The 23,152-nt window shown below is 42.4% G+C and overlaps 1 protein-coding gene across 5 annotated transcripts in view; it reads right to left on the minus strand.

The window, feature by feature from the left end:
• Nucleotides 1-471: 471 nt before the first annotated feature.
• The window catches only part of RALB (RAS like proto-oncogene B), a 44,625-nt gene continuing 21,944 nt past the window's right edge, over nt 472-23,152 (minus strand). For 3 of the 5 annotated variants that reach the window (XM_050711749.1, XM_035536927.2, XM_035536926.2), the window contains 4 exons: nt 8,200-8,353; nt 6,878-7,086; nt 4,306-4,483; nt 472-2,376 (listed from right to left, as the gene is read on the minus strand). In XM_050711749.1, coding sequence (XP_050567706.1) covers nt 2,257-2,376; nt 4,306-4,483; nt 6,878-7,086; nt 8,200-8,313 — 621 coding nt within the window. In that variant the 5' untranslated portion in view covers nt 8,314-8,353 and the 3' untranslated portion in view covers nt 472-2,256. Of the gene's footprint in view, nt 2,377-4,305; nt 4,484-6,877; nt 7,087-8,199; nt 8,357-23,152 lie in introns of all 5 variants that reach the window. The other 2 variants (XM_035536928.2, XM_035536929.2) reach the window with 1 other exon arrangement.

The raw sequence follows: 23,152 nt of genomic DNA on the forward strand, positions 1-23,152 counted from the left end.
GCTTATTCAGTTTTGTTAGATACTTTTTACAATCCACCTCAGAGGGGCTTGACCTAGTTAAGCTTGCAATACAAACTCAACTGTTGTTTATCCTTTAGGTTAATTAAGGACTTAAACCTTAGGCCTCAACTAAAACCAAACCTGAGCGGTCTGCTTCCAAAGCAGACATTGATATGCTGTAGGCACAACGTGCATTCAGAAATGGACTGGATCCATGGAAGTTCAAGAGGAAATTTTGTTACAGTCATTACAGACCCAAGTGTCCCATTAGGTGTTTAGATTTCAGACAGACACTGCTCAAGTGGTTCTGTAAGCCACCAGGCTCCTATAGCCTCTGCCTCACAACACTATTGTTAAGTTGGCTTGCTAATACCAACCATGGCATTACAAGAAACATTTCCAAAACTGGTAACCATTCTTTCTGTGCACAGAAGGTAACGTTAACAGAGAAGGAATTAAACTTGACATGAATGAAGATTACAGCACCTTTTATTTAGTACATTTTCCCCAATCCAATGAGTTGCCTGACACGTTAGACTAATTATGGAAGACGATGAGTTTGTGATAAGTCCCTGTAAAACCTCAGACCAGAAGTTCTGATATCTAACATTTTTCCTCCACAGTTCAGACATTGAATGCACAAGAGCAATCTAGTACAAGTTAAAAATGTTTTTCATCTTCAAGTTACAATATGAAGTACAGAACAGTATTTACTACTCCTTTACCTCAAGAAAAAATTTGTTAATTTAGCGCTGCAGTGTGCTTCATTGAACAACCACATAGCATTATCCTTTCACCAAGGGTGTTTTAAGCATCTAGTTAAAAAGCAAGGTACAGTCACTACTTTTCAAGTCTGTCTACTCCTTCTCAATGAATTATGGATATCTTCCATTTTGAGACTCTACAAACAGAAGAGACAGTTACTTTCTACAACAGTGACAGAAGTATTTTTTTGGCAACTGCACTTAATTTAAACTGCATCAGAAAACACAGTTCAGTCAGCTGACACGAGGACTTGCTAAGAAATGCCTTCTCTTCCATTTTTAGGCTGATTTTGGTTGACTAAAACATGACCACCATTGCATAACTGACAGCAAAACTCAACATGCATCTCCATGTGCTAGGTTGCTGTGCATCGGAAACAGTACATATAAAATTAATAGTGAGTAACAGATGTGGCAACTGCTTAACTCCATTTGCTTTCTGCGACCGTGCAAATAATCACTGAGAGGTAGCATGTATGCCTCACCTACTCCAACTCATGACTGTGTTGTGACCCACCCTTACTCGAGGTCTGTTTTCAATAAGACATGGAATGGATGCAGATGTTCCCACTTTTCCAACATGATCGTGAATTTAATATAAACAAAACACATGAACATTGATTTTCACTGTTCCAGTACTAGGAAGGGGAATGATGACCTATGTAGAATGAGTGCAATCGTGTCTAGCCACAAAACATGGAAGAAACCCAGGACAACATTTCTAGGAGACTGTGACAACACTATTCCTTTTGAAGAAAGGCTTGAGTCATTTTCTCACCCCATACCGCTAATTTAAGGATGAGAAGATGGACCAGCGGGGAATGCATCTGACCAGTATTTAAATATCATAGTTTTTATTACCTAAATAAGTCTGAAGTGAGTCCATAGGCTTGATTCATGAATGCTGTATTGACTAAACAGAACATGGAAGAAACTTTGTTTTGAGTTGACTCAAGTGTCAGTTGCTATTTAAGTGGAGTGTAGGAAGGAAACAAGCAGATTTCAGCATAAGAAATCAGTGACCGCTAACAGAAGATGGAGACTCAAACTCTTACCAGTTGTCATCTGGCTTTTCTGCCGTTTGCAACATCAGGTAGGGCAACAGTGAAAAATTGTTTGAACCTGAACAGCTGCGTTTCTTAAGGCCAGTAGAGGTTCAAGAGAAACATTCTGAGAGACATTAAAGTAAACCAGGAAGTTAATATGAAAAGAACTCTGTATAACCACACAGAATGATTGTAGTTCTGAAATTCAGCATGTTTCTAGTTCTGAAAGACACTAGGAAGACAGAGCCCATTTCAGTCTACATAGGCATAGGTTTTGTTGGATACCAGAAATTGTTTCAAAGTTCTGTTTTCACATTTTGAAGGTATGATATGCAAAGCAAGAGATAAGGGAGTCAATACAGACTTCCTTTCATGAATCCAGCCCTATATCCTTAGTGGTATCTTATCCATGCCACCTGTAGATAGATATTTACAGTTCCCAAGCATCACAGTAAGCAGCATCTTTCTTTAAAGCTTTTCTTGTTCTTGCCACTTTTCTTGCCATTCTTGTCTTTGTTTTCAGACATTTTCTTTGCTCTGATTTCTCGCATTAAATCAAAGAATACCTAAGGGGGGAAAATAAAGAAAGATTAATCAAGTTCTGCCACCTGAAGGCAGATAGTTGCTGCCCAATACAGTAGCCCATAAAAGATGTAGCACAACACAGTATCTAACAGCAGAATTGAATCTAGACATATATCCCTGTGACAGACTCAACAGCAAAATTATAGTATCTGAAGCAGCAGCAAAGCAGCAAGACAGTTCTATAATTCTATTCTAACTGGCTCCCAAATCATTCAGCAGCCCTGTTTTAAGAGCTTTTTACTGAATGTTGTTCTTGCATAAAAGTAGCATTTAGAGCTCGTGATTATATTTGTCTGTTCCCTAAACATTTCCAGACAAATCACTCACATTAGCCAAAGTATTTAGTTCAGTTCTTTCCATGTAGTTATACAAGCGCACACACCGCTGCATAATATTCTGCCTGTTTTATAATTTAAGAGAGCTACAGCGTTCAAGTGACAGTATCAGGTATAGAAAAGTCTCAGACTTTTCTATATGAAAGATGCAGAGATTTTTACCAAGAGTTCTAGATGACTTCACCCCTGCAAGTCTCCTGTATAAGTACATACCGTGTAAGATGTAACAGCTGTTTCACAGTAGAGAATTACTAGGGAAAAATTTACGATTATAGAACAGGAACTGTGTTCTTCCATAGAGATATTCTTTTTCAAGGGGACCTATACAGGTCTTTTACACTTGGAAACGAGACCATGTTATGATCAGAAATAGAATAGCTTAACATTCATAACCCTCTTATAGGAAAGGGTTATTCTGCTACAGTGTCAATGCAGAACCATCACAATGGCTGGTAACTTATCTTAACAGACAAGTGTGTTTATACAGAGGATAACCTGTATGTCACATAAGCTACCCAGAGAAGACCTAGGAGAGGTCTGTAATACCACGCTAGTGTAATCTAGACACACAACTATATTTCTGTTAATATCCAGTGGTCTGACTTTCTAGTAACAGCACATGTTAGAGAATGTTTTTTGACCAAGTTTAAGTTATGCTATGTTCTTTATAAGGAAGACATCTGAAGAGTTTTCTATACACTGTTTTAATAAACAATGAGATAATAGAAGCTTTTTATTTATGTAAGTTGTGGACCAACAACTTTCTATTAGCGAGCTAAAAAACTGTCTACGACACCTTCACCCTTAGAGTTCAGCTAGCCGCCAACATCCTTTGGCTAAGCAGAAAGCTGCTTACAATTTGTAATCTTGAAACAAACGCAGAATACCAAACTATCTTCAGAGTCCTTAGGGGCTCAACAGTAAGTTTCCAGTTATCTTCTGTGGACTAGTGAAGTCCACAGTGAAGAAAAAGGGCACCACCTTCAAGAACCCCCTTAAATACATACATCATGAAGAGGTTTGAAACTATCTATTTTTCCTAGTGGGTGAACACTCGACAGTCTTAACTCATCTCTCATCCAGAATACTCGAACAATGTTTAATCAAGAAACAAGCTGCAGAAACATGTCATGATTATCCTAGACCAGGGTGTACAAGTCAAAAAAGGTCAGGGACGCTGCAGGAAGACTTCCTGTCAATTCAGAGCAGTCTTGGCAAAACACAAGAATCAAGCCTTTAACATTAGCCACACCACACAGCTTTGTAAGGAGGGGGGGGGGGGGGGGAAGAGTTTATAAGCACCTATAGCTAATAGACCTGCTTGGAAAGCTGGTTCAGGTACCAACACCTAAAACAAGGCAGTAGTATTACCTTGTACTGGCCTCTAGTTCCTCTGAGCTATGTATTTGCTTCCATGTACACATTCTAGTAAATTAATTCATTTTTAATAACCTATGCTTTCAGAGATTCAATTGTGGATTTGCTTTTGTTCCAGCCAGAGTTAAGAATTCATCACTCAGCTATTAAACAACCCGTATCAATCTAACTGTAGCAGAAGCAAGTCATTTGTCTTACCTTATCTACATTTGCTCTAGTTTTGGCAGAGGTCTCTACGTACTGCACACCCCACTCCTCTGCCTTACTTCTAGCCTCTTCTACAGGCACTTGTCTGCGCTCTTCCAAGTCAGATTTGTTTCCTACTACCAGTAAAGGGATTTTATCCTCTTCGGCCTTCACACGCAGGATCTGTTCCCTAATGCATCAGATATTCAAAAATAAAAATCGTGTTAGTGGTAGCAACAAAAACGCCTACCCTTTACACAGTGGATCATGTGGCCTGCACATTATCTGGTGTTTACAACAGTACTTAAGTCATTCCCAACAGTTGAACATGCACTTTAAATGATTCCAAGTTTAATATACTAACGCCACAGGCTTTATACTAAGCAAATCCTCACATTTTCAGGAAGGCTATTATGCCTTTTTGCCAGAAATTTTGCTACCCAGGTTCTAAAAGAAAAGTTGTGTGGTAGAAAACAACTCACAACAGGAGTTCACATCTGAATAAGGAAAAAAGTGCAAGCGCCAAATTTCAGCCAGCATTCAGCCACTACCCTCAGGTTCCAATCTGCATCCCACCTCAATGCAGGTCCAGGTAACATCGAGGCTTTGCCAAAGCAGTAGGTTGAGAACATCACGAATAGCTGGCAAGGATATTATTCTTAATGGCTACTTAAGCCTTGCACAAAGGAGAAAGTTGATTAATAATACTGAACGAAAGGGCTAACACATCTTTCAAACAGAGCCTTCTAGAAAAAGAAGTGAACCATCAGAATTAACCTTGCTATCCTATTTCATCCAACAAGGATCTATCAGCATCTGAGAAAGTAGACAGAGCAATGCTGCATGTCAGTCTCAAAGCCTGTGCTATTACTGGAGTAAAACACATTGAGACCAGACTGGCATGTGTTGCTGTCCATCTAGGATTCTGGAAGAACTGTACCAGTGTGCAGTTATTTTTAGACTATTTTTATTTTATTTTCAGTTATTTTCTTCCTGAAGAAGGGTTTTTCAAGCAGCCAATTCTTACATATCAGCTTAATAAGTAATGAAATTAGTTAAATTGAGTATTTAGTTTTCTTCTAAACCATTGAAAGAGGATTCTCCAGCTCAGAACCTCCAGGCCCTTCTTGCTCACCTTGAGGGCCAGCATTGCTTTTTCATTGTTTTGACGTTCTGGAATCTTGAACCAACACATGGTTAACCTAGTTACAGAAGTCTAACAAAAAACAGAGACTGCCAAGATAAGCACTCCTTCTCATCCAAAGCCTTAAGCCTTGGATTTACCCTTACGTTTCAGTTAAGCACACAAGCCAAAAGGCAGGCTAGGTACTTCCAGGAAGTTTCTAATTTTCTACCTGTTTTTGAATGGTATCTGACTTTTTCTCCATCTTTCACTAGGACAAGTCTAGCCTGAAGACTCAGTTTCAAGTCCTACAACACTTCAACTGTTTTGCTCCTTTAAGTAATTCAAACAGAGCGTATCAAGCAGAACAGCTCTAGCGTGTACCGTGACCATCACCCTTTTAAAGTCTAGCAAAAGTCAAAGTATGTGACATATGAACAACATTTTTTTACCTTTTAGATCATGCAGTCCACCATTACTGTTGGAACTGTATAATACATTAAGAACCTGGACTAAAAGTCCTAGAGTGCAAGGAGAATTTGCTCTAGCTTTTACAAAAATAGAAATAATGTCTACCTTGCTTAGCACCAGCACTTACACTTCCAATTATCTGTTAATCTTGTACCACTAAAACAAAATGAACGTAAGCCAGACTGATAAAGAGCTTTTCATCTGGCAAAGAATTCCTAACATGTTCCCTGTGTTGTGGCAAGGTTTACTTCAAGTTGCACAGATGTCTTAGGGAATCTCTGGATTATCTTTTGCTAATAGCTGTTGCCTCTGTGCAGAAGAGCCGGAACACTTGCCCTGAAAAACCTGGATACATGAGTTCTGAGACCAGAACACTGGATTAAAACCCCTGTTTTTCTTTTACATTACACAAGTAGTTTCTGTGCTCAGTCTGGTGCTGATTTTTGCATTAGAACTATTAATCCTGAGAACAAAAATGGAAGCATTTACTACCACTGTGCGTCTTTCTAGGAAAATCCGTCTGCCTACAATAGTACTGCTTGGCTGCCAACCCTTGTTTGGCATCAATCCATACCTGAGAGTGGAGGCTAATCCTTCCTTTCCTTAGAGCACCTGCTTCTAGCAGTAAGCAACAGTGTCTGAAACCTGGCCAAAAGGCAGACTTAATTCCAGAAGTACTGCTCTAAGATAATTAAACTCCACATCCACAAAGACTGAAAATTGGCTTGAATACATACGTTTTAGGAGTCCAAGAATCTGTTATTTGTCTGAAGTTGCTGCTGGCATAATGTACTCACAAGTTGAAGGCATGAAGACAACTTTAGCCAGAGGCTAGGTACAGTGGTTTTAGTTACCAGTTACTGATAGCAAAATGGTTGTATTGCCACTTTTATTGACCAAATGATAAAGGGTAAAGGACAAAAGGGCTGTAGCTTTTAAAGGCAGTTGTCAGAGGAGTATCCCCCCCTGCCTGGGAGAGGAACTACTTACCGAAACTCTGCTGTTGCTGTAAAGGATTCGTGTTCTGTTATGGAGAAGACAAGAAGAAACCCTTCCCCACTGCGAAAATAGTTGTCTCTGATGGCTGCATAATCCTCCTGTCCTGCTGTATCCAGAATGTCTATCTGAACTTCTTCACCATCCAGAACTACTTTCTTTCTGTAGCTGTCAGCCTTGGTAGGTTCATAGTCTTCTACAAACTGAAGGAGATGAGAGGGATTTGTGTTTAGAATTACTGTCACATGGTCTCAATATTTGCTCATGTCTACTCTCTCATTTCGGTGACACTTGAAGTCCTGAAAGCCTTTTCATAATTCAGTCAGATACACAGTTCCACCGTCATTTTTTTTTTTAGCTTTACTATAAAAAGGAATTGATTTAAGTACTTAATACATCAGAGCCAGCCCGCCTAGTCAAGCAAAATGGTCTTGACAAATAAAATTATTGAATTTCAGCACAATTTAAGGGTCAACGATGCAGAATAAGATATCAGCTTATAAACTGGTTGCATTATCTAGATCTCCTACTTCAAGAATAAAGTATTTCTGAGCGTACTTCACTTGACTGTATAGCTAACCAAAGCTTCAGTAGGTGTAGATGACAGCATTCAACTGCTGAACATGAAAAGCTGCTCTATAATTATACAGTCCTGTAGTTTAGTATATTCAATACTGATTGGACCCACAAAGCCACTGACAGTTAAATTTGTAGTTCTGTGCTAACAGCACAGGTCCACCATAGGCTCCTTACATTTCCAATTCCTTTTTCCTCAGCCTTGAAGCACAACAAAAGGCTGCGCCATGACCCTGAGATCAGGCTGACTGGGTTTCTCTAATGACCATGCCAGAAGAGGTAGTACAGCAGAAAGTTCACAGCCTCAAGCTGGCATTGCCACAGATTTCTTTATGCCAAACTCAAACCAGAGGCCAGTCTCCAGCAAGCCAGCTGATGCCCTGGGTTATCTCAGTGTAGGTACCACAACAGTACCTACACCATCTCTCCCCATAGATTAACTGGCCTAAAAGAAACAGCAACAAAATTAGTTTCAAAGGCAATTGCTAGCTACCTCTGCACACACTCAGACAAGCCAGTTCACATTCTGCATGTCTTTTAAAGACTTTTTTCCATTGAAAAGCATCGATTTTGTCACCCTTGGTCCTCAGAGGTTATCCTTTGCTTATTTCTATATTCTTCTTTGGCCACTCAAGTCACTAAACCTTTTGCTACTTACATTTAGTACCCCTGACCCACTACAAAAGTTTAGTGAGATGTATTCATTTGTGCTTTAAAGAAGCTGTACTAAAACTACTTACCTCATCATACATGAACTGGAGAGTGAGTGCAGATTTGCCCACACCTCCACTGCCGACCATAATCACTTTATGGAGTGCCAAGGAACTCTGGTTCTTGCTCTTGCTGGCAGCCATTGTCTTGTTTGCCACAGAAGCGCCAGGCAACTAATTAGATCTGCTGACAGAAAAAAACCAGTCACCATCCATGACATCAATGGCATCACAGCAGCACACAGGGGAGGCATCGCGTTACTGTGGAAAGACCAGATTAAAACCCTGCTCAGCAAGCCTGAAGAATAGGCTATCAATGCACTGGGAAGCAAGTCAAGTCACTGGTATCTAAAAGTAGAAACCAGGTACCAGAACAATGTCTTCTCTGCAACAAGAACACCGTTAATAGAAGTGCCAAAGGTTTCTCACAGCAGCTACTAGCTGAACAAGCTGCTCTCATTTGTAAACCCATCCTATGCAGTTGCCACCTACAGATGTTTCCAAAGTAGGAGACCACGCTTCCACTGACAGGAAATTAAATGTTTCTGTAGTTCTTGTTACAAGGCTTTATGCCTTTCTAAAGTATTTCTTTAATGTTGATGCAGCTTAGTTTCAGCCTACTAACAGAGCTATACCTTAGATCTGCTTATAAGAAGAAATAACTTTTGATCTCTTCTCTACGTAGGCTAATGAAAAAAGCAGAGATTCACAGTAAGTTCTGGCAGGAACAAATTGCAAGAGCTTCCAACAGAAAGTCTTATGATATGGCATTAGCATATATTTTATGCAATTCCTACCTTTTGATGCTGCTGTTTGCTTTTGAAAAGATTCTGCTTTACTGCAAGAAATTCTTCTGTACCTATTCTTCTCATGATGTTGCAAAACCATAAAGAGTAAGCTTCAACAAATAAGTACTTGTTAAAAAGCCTTTGTTTGTTATGTGCCATGCAAACTAAGTACTTAGGTGTGGTAGTATTTTTTAAGAGGTCTCCAGCACTTACGAGTAGCTGGACACAACAGTTGGAATGGAGAAACACAAGCATCAGCTGCCACACTGAGTAGCACTGGTCAGCAGCTCTGTAAGAACAGCCCACTGGCAACAAAAGCAGAAGTAATTTATATTAAACAATGATGTGTCACCAGTCACGATCCCCACACTGAGGGGAAAAAAGGGATGTGTACTTCAGACACATGACTGCTATAATGGAAGTGCAAGGATGGCAACACTCGTGTCCTCACAGCAGGACAGCTCAGGGCCCCAGACATTCACGTACTGGCTGAGTGGTCTAGAAAGAACAGCAGACCATTCAGGGAACATTACTATGGAAAGTGACTATACCAGCCTTGATTTATAAGTGTCCATTATTTCAGGAACACAAGGCATACCTATGAACAGGCCTACCAGGGGTCTCAAGTTAGCCCAGAGTAATCAGTCTAGAAGACACTACAACCGCCATGCCATCAAGTTCTACCGGATGGAAACACAAGGCCTGCAGTAGAAGTCACATGAAGCACTATATTGGAAAAACCTTCAGGATAACTACCTGTCCTAAACAAAACCAACTAGGGACTGAGGAGTTGTTAACCTACAAACACTGTAGGATTCTAGAGGCTGGGAAGGACCTCCAGGCATTGCCTAGTTCCAGAAGAGTTCCCTCAGAACAGCTGGCTCTGTTCACATGCACTGCATTTGGGGACTGGCAATTCCATCACCCACCTGGCAACCCATCCTGGTATACACCGATTGTGAAGGCTTCCCCCGCCTTGTCATGACTTTGTTCTGAAAAGCAACACCTCAAGCCAAGTTTTCATTGTCTAGTGCAGGCCATACCAGAACAAATATGCCAACAACGGAGAGGCACCCTCAGGACAGTGTTTTCAAGCATTCGAGTTACTGCATTTCTCCATGTAGAGTATTTTACTCCACCTGTTTACTACACACATTTGTTACAGATGACTAACTTGCAGTATAATAAGCGTTCATTCCAGGGTGAACACCAGTAAGTGAAAACATGCATTTTCCTGTGGTAAACTTTTGTTATATAGCAGCTCCCTCATCCAGGAGGCTCCTTAATACACAAGTGAAGGGTATAGAAATGGGATCTGTCGACTCTTCACAGATTCTTCTTGTTCAGCACACACACTTCTGTGTTTGGGACAGCAAATTCAGACATTATCCCAGAGGGTCCATGCCAGGAGAGGACTGCACGTGTGATTTTAGCTCTGACACCAGAGAGAAAGCGGATGAGGATACAGCTCTCTGGCAGGCAAGCATGGAAAACCCTGAGAAAGCACAACATACAGCATCTGACCTCCAGAAGTTAGAGCTGTAAAGCTTTCTTCACTTATAGCCCACTTACACTCTACAGACAATAAAGTAGGATTCAGCTTGCCTCAACATAGACACCCAAGGCATAAAAGCTACAGACTGATCACACACTGAGATTGTTTGGGGTAATAGCACAGAGTGCTCTTAGAGGAATTCATTTTGTCCCAGTTCAAGTGTAGTCTGGCTTTGACAATGGTAGACAAGCTGCTTTCTGGAAAAGCCAAAAGATCCCTAGCAACTTATCAGTGCAATTGTGACTTTTTAAACCTTAGAGAAGCATGCTAAAGTTGCTGCATTATCTAATGCGGTTTTCAAATTAACATTTTTTCTGGTAACACAAACTTAGTGCTGCCACACCAAGCAGTAGAGAGCCACAAGACAAAGGGATTCCTGATCTTGCACTGTGCTATGGAACTATAATAGAAAGATTTACTAACAGCCCAAAAAGAAGATAGCAAGTTTCTATTTCCTGTCAGTGAGGATACCACATCTTTACCTGGTCACATTAAAGGAACAGCTGCCTTCCACCATCCAGTTTAGCTCTCTGCCCAGTTTGTATTTCACACATTCAGAGACTCACTGGTAAGAACATTTTAGATCCTTCCTTGCCCATCCCAACTCAATGGACATTGGAGAATGCAGGGTCAGCCTTCATCTACAGCATTACCCAACTGGTAAGCAAAGTATAATAAACTAAAGCCAAGCAACAGCATACAATTTGACTGTTTTTAAATCTAGCCCAGCTCTTGGCAGTCAAGGTATTTAACCCTCCCTGCAGAGCTACTACAAGTGCAACTTGAAACTTTCTGAGTGTCCATACTACATGAACCCTCTGACACAGGGTTCGTGAAACATAGGAGTCTACTCAGGACTCTATCCCTACATTGCATCACCTCAGTGAAGTCCCTGAAAGTGCTGGGCAAGCAGCCTGGACCCAGTTGGGGAGGGGAAGCAGAACCACAGAATAGCCAGGCGGTACCGAGCAAAGCGAGGCTGACACAGTGCAGCACAGCACTGACATGGCCAGCGCAGAAGCGCTAGTGTTTGCGGCAGGATAGGCTAGGAGCACATCACTCTTTCACAGAAGAAACAGCAACATCTAGAAGAATTTATAATGAATGTAGTTGCCAATAAAACACCACTTGATTCCCTTCAACTTAAGACCAATCATCTTAATATAGCTAATGAAAAACCTGCTTTGAGCAAGTGTCCAGACAAGTGATTCTGTGACAATTCCTTCCCCTCCAATATTGCTGTTTGCTGGGAAGTAAACTGTACTCAGACAGCTCTACCTTCTCTGACAGGAAGGGAAGCGATCCAGTCAGTGGCTAACCCTTCACTCCAGTCTGTCATTCCACCCTCAGGTGGAACACCATGCTCAACTTGGTGTGGTAAACATCACGAGTTGTAAAAATAAAACCTTTTGGAAGACTTTGGGTTTCTTCAGGATACCATTCATCCTGATTTGAAATAAAGTTCTAGAGTCTAGGCCAGAGCAGGAACTTTTCAGGAAGCCTTTCATCTTTAAGAAACTACAAGCAATTACCTGATTGATTTGCTTTAAAAGAAAAGGACTAAGAAAAGGACTTGATAACTGGACTTTGTGACAGTAGTTTACACAAAGCCATATACACAGTAGAAGCTTTGTGGTGTTACTGAAAGATGCTCTGTAGACTAAAAAAAAAACCAAAGGCTTTATCAGACAGATTGGCCACATGAAACAGCAAGAGCTACAAGTCAAGCCACAGTGGTTCCTGAAAGATTTTATTTAGGCTTCTGAAGATACTACTGCCAGAATTAGGCCTGCGGCCCAGTACATTTTTGCAATCAAACCGTGCCACCCTCAAAATCTAGCCTTAAGCTCACCAACCATTTCAGCCCTCCCTCATCTTCCCCATAGACTGTGACTTCTCCGGGTTAACTAAGACCTCCTACCACTGAGTAACCTGCACAATGTTGTATCTTTCCTGGTTGGCCCCTGGGAACTGAGTACTTCAAGGCACTTGTGTACAAACAGCTTCATAAAGTCCAAGTTTAAACATAAATTTGCTAATTTCTCTACCCTCTCCTCAGCCTAAACAGTTAAGCTCTTCCAAGACACCGCCAACACACAGGACTGGTTTACCTCATGCCAAGATTCAGAGATGACTCCTGAATAACCACCTACATTTTGAATCAGATGACACTTTTACATCCCTTATTTCATCTGCATTAAGACTCCATGGTTGTACAGTCACTTAAAGAAACGATACGGCACTTGTTGCTTCACAAGGAAGGAAGCAGTTTTGCTAGTGCCCACCCAAACACGGAAGAAAAAACATGAGAAACTTGCAAGTCTACTTGCTTTCCAGCAGACACTCTGCTACGACAGTAAAAAAAATTCTAGACACCTCCAAAGGCTTTAATTGGAATCGCTTCTAGTTTTTCCAATTCAGTTTGAGATATAAAAACTGAAATAGAGCTCTAAGCTCAAAATTGCTGAGATCAGCCCTTGTTCTCTTGCTGTGCAGCTGATATTCTTGGACATTTCTTTTCATCACTACCCCGCCACTGAAAGCGGCCATTCTTTGGATTTCAAAGTGGGATTCTAGAAACCCTTAGCCCAATAGCTTTGACAGAGCAGCTTTGTTAAACCTTTCAGATACCTACTTTTATAGGAAAATCTGGGTATTCAACCTATTAAAGACTTAAATATGATGTCATCAAAAGCAAGCACAGAAAGGACAAAGTTTTGCAACACTATTTTAGTGATCCTCATTTATCAGAATATGAATTAGGGGCTTTGGGGTGTTTGGTTCTGTGACACGCCTGCAAGAATGCAGTCACAGAAATTCCCTGGATCACAAAACTAATTAGCAATCTCACTGAGCTATGAACTGTAAGAGCTCCTCAGCTGTTCTGAGGCTATCCAGAAAATATTTAAGCACTGAAATTCTATTAGCTTTCAATGGACTGTAAACGCTCCAACTGGTAGTTCAACTATAAAAACAAGTTCACTGGAGATTAACTGGCATATTTAATGCTACTAAGAATTTTGGGATATGCATGCTAAAAATAAAAAATGCTACTCTACTTTTTTTCCACTATGCTAATATCTTCTCTTGGCATGTCTCCAGTTATTGGTTTTCATGCTAACTATTACGAAGTGCTCAGCACAAATTCCTTCTTTTAGGATATCCCTGTATCCTTCCCCATTTACCGCTGGGCGTTTCTACCTTCCTGGTCATGGCTATAGATTTTCCTGGGCCACGCTTAACCAGATCAAGGACCTCATTTGGCTTGAGATGTCTTCCAGAGCAGGTGGAGGCAGCAGTTTCACCTGCTGCAGAAAGGGGGAAGCTCCTGCCCCTGTTCAGAGTGTGCTCCTTCACGGTGTGCTGGTACAGCCAGCACCCTGCTGCAGTGCATGGGCTGAGCGCAAAACCCAAGCCTGAGATTTGCTTCTGGTAATTAGACTTTTTTTTTAATCTGTGCAAAATCTATTAACAGTCTTGAAGTTGCACAAGTAATGATACCAGACAGGAAACTAGCAATGGATTTGGGAAACTTAATACTTTATAACCAAAGGGAAAATAAGAGTTTCTAGGGCACAGAACTATCTCCATAAACGTGAGGCATATACTCTATGCAGACTGGATCCTTGGTGGAAAGGGTGGAAACTCCACCTAAATGTTAAAGAAAAACTACAGAATGAATACGTTTACTTGGTGCACTGAAACGTAGTTTCAATCAAAGTTAGTTACTAGTTCCACCCAATAGACAGAATTTATACACTTAAAGACATTTGTAATCACAGCACCCATCACCTTACATGACTCCACACATTTGCATGCAGGAAGAATGAACTTGCTATACAGAGACTTCCAGTATTTTTCTGAAATATGCACACCTAAAGTTATGTAGAATAAGAACGTGAAGAATAGCGACGCCCAGCTACATTGCTGCTTTAATTAATCATGACATTAGCAACCTATGCAGTCTAACTCCCTATTCTTTGCTAGAAGTTATACCTAGACTGAGGCAACCCCACCTTCTAATGCTGTCCTCAGATCTGGGTGACCAAGTATTCTGTAATTCAAAGAGATCACTTCTTTGTGTATACAAAAAAGTGTGGTTTTGTGTATTTTGTGTATACTCTGCACATTGACCCCGCCACCCTTGTCAAGCCCAGCCCAGCATTGACTGAGTTTTCTGAAAAGAACATCATTACAGCTTCAACAGCAAGTCTGACAGCAGCATTTACTTGCTGATAAAATGATTGAATATGCCCTCTCATATCATTCAGTAGATGATAATTCTAGATCATTTATTAAGAAGAAAGTATCTTGTATGTCAGCAGTAATTTCAAGACAACCTTGCTTAGAACAGTCCTGATGTCCGAGGAAAACTGGAATTAGGTAATCCAAACCCTAGCCATTGTCTGCAGCAATGCTGTGTGTCGGAACAGCCCAGGCAGTCTGCTTGTCAAAGGGGCAGCTGTTTAAAATAACCCTTAAAGTCAGACCTATGCTGAACCAGAACACAAACACATACACACTCCTATATCTAAGGTAATTCAGTGTCACCTTTTTAGAATTCCCCTCGAGTGGAAGTAAAATGGCAACGGACTAGAAACAAGTCGTTCAGCTAGCTGAAGAAGAGGAAGGACTGACCTTAGATAGCACTTTTAAGGTGCTACACACCCCAAAACTGCTTATATCTGTATCTGACTAAAGGTTGCAGAGGTCAAAGTTAACGCTCTCAACAGGCTGATAACAACAGATGAGGAGACCATCAATGCACGCAGTCATCTCAGCAGGACCGTTTTCAATACTGCGGTCACATGCTCATGGAGCACTGCAAGTCATTTCATTTGGAGCCTGAATACAGACACTAGAATGCAAGCCTTATTTCTGCTGCTTCATTTTGGTCTTGGATCTCTTGATACAGATCTGTATAAAATCTATTACAATTATTCTATTTTTGCCTCAGACTGTTTAGGTAGGCATCTCCGTTTCCCAGCTTAATAAAGCAGTGCCTGTCTTGCCCTCAGTCTTCATAAATACAAAGAGCATTCAGCCAACAAAGGGAGGAATCACAGAAGGCAGCATTAAAAGACACTATTAGAATAAGAGGACAGTTATACAGAGCCTTTCCAATTTGCTGCCAAGCTTGGACTATGCAATGATGCAAGTTCATTCCTGCTCGAACAAAACATACAGCTCATCTCAAAATCAAGCTCATTAAGCAGAATTACGGCTACTTAGTTGTGCAGCAATGTGCCTGTTTGCACAGAACTGCCCAGGCGACCAGCAACTCGCAGTTGAACAAATGCCACTAAACCAAACGCGTTCTTGCTATTTAATTCTTGCATACTGAACGCACACCAAGCAGTGGAAGTATCTGCAGGAACAGAAGCTAACGGCTGTCTCCACTGCTGTTCCACTTCATCTACCGAACCATACTATCTGAGGGTGAACCCTTCTGGGACATGAAACATGAAAACAGCCTGAGAACACTGCGGCCCTACAGTCATCACGTGAGTCATCTCCATCCAGACTTCCTCGGAGGAAGGAGATGAACCGACAGCTTCCCCTACAGGCTTCCCTATAGATCCTGATGGAGGCCAGAAAACAGAGACAATGTAAGGGAGGGAAGACTGCCAGAACTCCAGCATGCACCAACTTCCCAGGGAGAGCACCACAAAAATCTGTTAACGAGTCAACTGTAACTGCTCAGTCCCAGTTCAGGCTGCTGCAGAGTCACAAAGTGCAACTCATCACTCTGCCAAGGCACAGAGGGACCCAGCGTGGCCCTGTGCCTTCAGATCATCGCTATTTGGAAGCTTGAATTTCTGTCCTGGCTGCAGCGTGAGTTGTAGTGGCACAAACACAGGAGGAGGAAACAGCAGCAGCGAGGCAGAAAGATCCAGAGTTACCCCTCCTGACTGGCACGCGAACTGTTTGGTCCCCACGACACTGCCAGTTGAGATCAGTCACCGCTTTAGAGTAGAAAGGTAAGGAACTTACAGGACAGCCATCTTTGAGGAACAGAGCGCTACCGCGTTTGAGAATTTACATCACACCAAGCACCGCTTACAGAACACTGCCTTTCACGGAAAGGTTTTCCCCCGGGAATACAACAGTGAAGGGAATGGGTCTCCTTCACAACAACTGGAGCCAGATTTGGAAAGTTTCTTGTATGTTCTGGTCTTTAAAGGCTTTCGGCATCATTTTCTACAGTCGGGGTGCACCTTTGATTTTAACCAGATGGCAGAATTGGGGTTTTAGTGTCATACCTGTCCTTTTAGGTTCTAGTAGCAGCCGTGTATCCTTCCTGCTTCACGTGGTGCAACCTACCAGCTCTGCCACGTTATTGCACCACCCTGTCACACAGGTATGGGCCCAGGTCAACGATGAAGTAGACAAGCACAAAACACACCGCTTCCCTTCCCTAACTGGTAGGGTTACTTCTTTCCCAGAAGACACAGAGGGCACATCAGGCCCACAGGCGTTACACCCCGCAGCAGGGCACGCAGCACCACCCTGCAGCGGGGCTCCAGGGGAAGGGTCCCTCTCCATCACAATCCCCCCAGCCTCTCACAAAGCGCTCACTATTTAGATAACTACAGTCAGTTACTGATACTTTGATTGCCTCCCTGTTTCACAGATGGCACCACAGAAGCAGAGTTATTTTTTTTCCAGAAAGCTCTAAGACCAGCATCCCATTTTCTATGTTACTGTGCTAAGTAACCAGCAGATTGTACGTGACACCAAGTACACTCTTTGTTCCAAAACGACAAAGCATTACCTGAAATGGAAATCTTAAGACACCGACACCATTACAGCTAAAAAGCAGTTGTAGAGATGTACCTGGCCAGACCACTCCTGGTACTTGCAGGAAGCTGGCAGGTCTAGTGTTAATGCCTGGAAGACATTTCAGACATACTACAGACAAGACTGACCTACCCCACTGCTCTTAGCCTAGCAAGAATTTGCTAGGAAACCTGGTAAGTCTTCTGCAAGCATAAGGACTGAGTTAACAGCATTAATTGGTATTGCTGTGGTGGGTTTGTCACTGTGGTGGTAACTGCCTAGTGGCCTAACTACTTGCAGTGAGTTAAGGACAGCATTTCTCACCTTAGTCAATGAGCCTCATTCATACCAGATAAGTGACACTACAAGAGAGTTGTACAACAGCCTCAACTCCTGTAATTGCTCTGCGTATTCTAACCTTGCTTCCTTTGAAAGCTCCTCTGTGCAGGAGCATGCTCTTCTTCAATACACAGCACACACCAGGTCTGCCAAAGCACTGCTGAGAGATAATGACGTGTTTCAGATGTTAATCTAATACTGATTTTTAATCAGACCTCTAGGAACGTAACAGATGCCTCAGACAAGTCAAATTCTCAGCTTATGCAATGCCTTAAGTAGGTTCACTTTGAATTCCAGCGTGCTAACTTCAAATGCTCTATCAGTATAAGGTTACAGAATGGTTTCAGTCGTTACTTCAGTGGATTACCTGCAGCTGTGCAATCCCCAAGGAAGCTGCCACTACCATTGATCCAGTAAACTCCTGCCAACACTAATTCAGTCATGAGCTTGCACAGAGTTGCAGGGTTTAATTCTGCTGCTCTCGGGCAGCATTACCGAGCCAGGTTTCCTTCCCTACCCCCATCCTTAGCTGTCGGAGCTAGTCCACTGTTCTTGCAAACGCAGCACAAGGCAGCAGGCAGGCAGCGAGCTGCTACCACCGCTCATTCAGAGGATGGATCTGGGCAGAGCCTGCCAACTGTCTTCAGATCCCCCGGTGAAAAGGGCACCCAGGATAAACCAGAAGCCCAAACACCATTTAGCTTGCCTCAGGTACTACCAGCAGTAGCGACTGTTCCTACCCATGCAATTGCCTGTCAAACATTCCTTGCTCCTAAGCTGGAACTGGAGTCCCGTGCTCACAACTCTGTGCCGCCCTGAGCCACTCAAATACCTGCTCACATTTGATGGAGGTAGTGAACAATAAACCCCTAGTCCCCAAGTTTATTTTCAACCCTGGAGGCACACCTCCCCTAGAGGGCTGGAGAATCATCTCCCTGTAGCCTCTGAAAGTACTTACACTATTTTAAGCACCAAACTGAAGGGCTCACAGACGCAGACTCTGATTCACTGAGCTCCCTCAATCAGGCACACTGCACTGGAGTGCCAAGCACTGAACCTTTTCCCCATCCTTCAATCAATACACTTGCTTCACACAAAGCCACAATAGTGACAGTTAGTATTTCAGATGATCAGGAATTCTCTCATTCAGCTGTGTTAAGCCTCCTTTAAACAGAATTCTTCACTCAAGTTGGCCCAGTCAGAACAGTGAATACCTCACCCAGAATTTACCTTTCTACTGGGAAAAAAAAAGAAGAAGACATTTTAAATAAAAAGGCAGGTAGTTTTCCAGTCTTTTCACATGCTTTACCTCAAAGTCACAAGCAGTATTTCTATCTTTAAATGTAGTGCTCTGACAGCCCAGTTTCCAAGGGCCACACGCAGTCTCAGTACCCCTAAGTTAACCTAGAAGCAAGCAGCTGACTTCAACACAGAACCCAGCATACACTTAGCCCAGGACATTTCCCTGTGCGTGACCTAGCAAGAGACAGGCCACATGGAAAACAAAACCAGCGCAGGATACGCCATACATTTCTCCCTGCCTGCTCTGACACATTTCTCCTCCTCCGAGCTCGTTACCAGAACAGAAAACTGTTATCCTGATGCAAAACCAGCCCATCTCCTAGCTCTCGTGCCCTTCCAGGGGAATCGGTACAGCTGGGTGCTCTGCACGCTGCTGCATGCAGGACAGGGAGCGAACAGGAGATGCTGGGGGTCTGTGTGCAGTTGCAGGGGCTGTAACGTCATTAGGATCACAGAGATGAGCTGGGATGACTGGAATGATGAGCCAGGGGAGTGCTTTAGGGCCAGGGTTAGTGTTCCAGTCTGGTCTTGCTGCTGACTACATCTCCAGAAGCATCTTCCAGCCTCAACAACTACGAGGCAAGCCTCTGTCCCAGCAACACAGCTCATACATGCCTTGTTTCTGGGGAGCCTTTGGGATAGGAACACCTACTTGGAAGCTAGAGCAAGTACGGCAAACCTAAAAACTTACAGCAAGTCCTCCATGACTAACACTTAAGTAGGAACTTTGATTTTTGTTTACAGGAGTAACTATCTGGCAAGTACACCTGCTGTTATACCATTGGAAGACAGTTGTGAATGCTTATGGAAAGCAGTTGAACAAAATCACTACTTGAACCCTGTTTTACAAACTAAACAAGTGAAGTTTGATAATAGGAAAAGGCTGGCACTGATACTGTACAATAACATTTTGAATTGTGTCTCCTTCCTTGACAGCTTCAGAACAAGATTCAGCCCATAAAGCTGAGTCTGATTTTAGTTTGTCTTAACAAGGACAACCTTAAGCAAATTCTCACTGAGCATGCAGAATTGTTTAAAAATTACATTGCTTCTTAAGTTGTATTTTGAGAACAGAAACAGAATGAGAAGTAGCACCAATTCCAAGCACACATTCCTTTTTTTTTTGAAGGACCATTTCTTTAAATTGCTTTTCTAGTCTGTTTTATTACATGGTGGATAAAAGCGGGAAGCTGCCATAAAAGTCACTCAGTGAGACTGTGTGGTGACTGCACTGATGAGAATTCCTTACCTACCCAAAATGGGATCTCAGTAAGCCAAAAAAATAAATAGCAGAGGATTACCATCATGGGGAAGAGTTTCTTACAGCAGCAGCAGTTTAGTGGAAAGGCTGCATCAGAGGTCACTACATACTCTAGAATTAGTTTTTTCTAAGCAGGGAGTGGCTTCCTCGGTTACCAAAACCACCTCTTCTCTGGACAGCTGAGGAAACCAGCATGCAACCTGATCTATAAAAACGCTCCACTTGTTAAGCTTCTGCTCAAGACAGTGCCCTCCTGGGTAGCGTAGCGCTAACCCTAAGAAAAACACTATATTTAGCTAATGCTTTGCAACATGGAGTCCGGAGCTCAGGTAACTCCTACAGTTAAGCTTTTCAAAGTGCTCTGACGTGTTTTGAATGTCATTCTGTAATGATGACACTACAATAATCTCATCAAGGTGTTTTGGTGTTTTCCCCCCCCCCCCCCCCCTTAATCTAATGTAAACCACTACCTTGGAAAAACCTTTGTCATCAATTAGGCAAACGTACCATTCTTTAACTTGGCCATCTAAATTAACACAACTTTGCCTCGTGTTAGGGCTAAGTCTGGGTCTCCAGTGCTGCCCTGAAAGATGTCATTTTAGTTCAGGTGAAGACATGCACAGAAAGAGCTAGAAACCTAAGGAGTCACAGCACCTACATAACTGCATGTTTTCAGCTTTTCAACCCTCTGCTTTGACTTCAGATTAGTTCTGCCACATTCCAAATTTAAGAATATTAAAAACTCCAGCTTCAATACACTTAGTTGCCTGAAATATTTCTTTTTAATCACATCAACTGACAGCACCACTAATTCATTAAATAACAGCTGACAGGCTTTTTAAGACTTATAATCCCAGAACTGATTTTTTTTTAGTCTTTGATATATGATCCCGCAAAGCTTTCTAGTAAAGACTGTTTCCATAAAGTCTCATATTCCCGTAATCAACTGTTATTTGCACCTTTCCGAACCATGTCTGCAGCCATTAGAAAGGCCACGGGCTCGAGGTCCATACAAACCAGTTCTAAGCGACTGCTTTAAGTGAGCACCCTGCCACCCTGAAGAGATTCAAGTATCTACTTGCACAGCAACCTCAGTAACTTTCCCGCATGACTTCATGGCTTTCATTTTGACAGGTCTTAAAAATACTTTTGCACATCTCAAGCGCAAGAGACGAAACAGATCCTCTAATATCACTATTAAAGCAGCATTCAGAAGAACATGAAGAAACAAAGCACGAGTTAACTTGCTTAACTGACAAGACAACTTGATATTTCTGGGGCAGGCATTGATGAAATTCGCTTAGTCCTGTTTAATGGGCTAAAAGGAGCTGCTCACAAAGCAATCACACCCTGGCAACTATTAACAAGTACTTTTTAACCATCCACTCCACAGCCTCTTGTGAAGAGCCACAATTATATCACAGAACAAAAGCCACTGTTTTATTATTACCATTAGGAACAGCCAAGATTGTTTGCTGACATTCCTGCTCCATACAACAGCAGATAACAAGCACTGGAACCTTATCACCACCGCTTGGTGGTGGTGCAGAAGTTTGCAAAGACAGGGCAGGGGGAGGGAGGGGATATAAAAGAAAGCCTAAAGAACAAGGCTTTTATCAGCAGGACAGTATTTTCAAGTCGAGATAGAGTTTGAGAACGCAACTGCCACCTAACCTGGCTGACAACTGGGATCAGCACCTTTCATAAGTCAGGCATGCAAGAGCTACTGGAAGTCATGCACACAGGGTGTGGGAGGCAGCGAACGCCAGACCTGTGTTCACCACTTCTGTGGCACCCCCGCAGCCACCAGATTTCACTCAAACTCCCAAAAATCACTGCTTCCATCCTCAGTTGTTTGCTTCAGGCACAAGACACCTGCTGGCCTTGGGTGCTGCTTTTGTCTTGATACCACCATGCACTCCCATTGCCTGAACACTTGCTGCCTGCACAGCTGACATGAGAAACTGGCTCCTTTAGTACATCTACTGTGAGAGGCCATTAATTAAGATGAATTCATGGTGTAATAGAATGCAATTCACTTAATCAGTAGTCAGTCACATGGAGTTTGAATCTAATTACTCTAGTTAATAAGAAGTTATCAATTCAGAGTACAAGTATCCACTGCATGGAAAGGGAACAGAACTTACAGAGCAAGAGTACAAGATCAAACTACAAACCAGACTCCTGAAACACGATGTTAGGGCTTGTTCTGCTACACTGCCTGGCCACTTCTGCTCTGTTCACAGGACAGAGCTGCTGCCTGTGAAGCCTGGACCCCAACACTTCCCAGAGAAGTAAGCCACTTCTCACAGCATTCAGTCAAATCACAGTCAGTGTTAAATCAGTAAAGTTGCAGCTGAAGGAAACTTAAAACCTCAACGGGGCATCCGATTGCAGAATCTATCATCCAGGATTTCAGCATACCTAGAGTTGTCTAGGCAGCATCTCAAAATGCCTTACTGCTCTTCTGTCCAGATATCCCGCACCACTGCACTGACAATTAGGGACAAGTTTGAGAGTTTTAAAGGCTGCCTGAGAAAGGGCATTGTCTGGTCAAATTAAGCTTTCAGTTAACAGCTTTTGAAAAGCATTCCAACTACGCCTTCGAACTAGGCATTTCTCCGCAGCATATACATAACGCCAGTGAAAGCAGGTCAGCTTCACTCTTCTCCAGGCACCCTCCAGACTTCCAGACCCTCCAGGCACCTTCTCCAGACTCCCTCCAAGCAGAGTCAAGCCGGCCCCCTCCAAGAGGGGCATACAATCTAACACAGGGAACTTATTCAAAGAATAGAAAAGTCTGCAGACCATTCCCATAAATAAAAGCTATTTCATCCAGGAAGTGAATGCAAAAAACCTTTGCTGCGGTAAGTCGATATCATCTAATCATAAGCAAAAAAATAAACCTAAGTTCAGCGTGCAGAGGCCAGAAGCGCGATGAACGCAGCAGATAAAGCT

Source organism: Cygnus atratus, chromosome 6 (assembly GCF_013377495.2).
Source record: "Cygnus atratus isolate AKBS03 ecotype Queensland, Australia chromosome 6, CAtr_DNAZoo_HiC_assembly, whole genome shotgun sequence".
Lineage (NCBI taxonomy): Eukaryota > Metazoa > Chordata > Aves > Anseriformes > Anatidae > Cygnus > Cygnus atratus.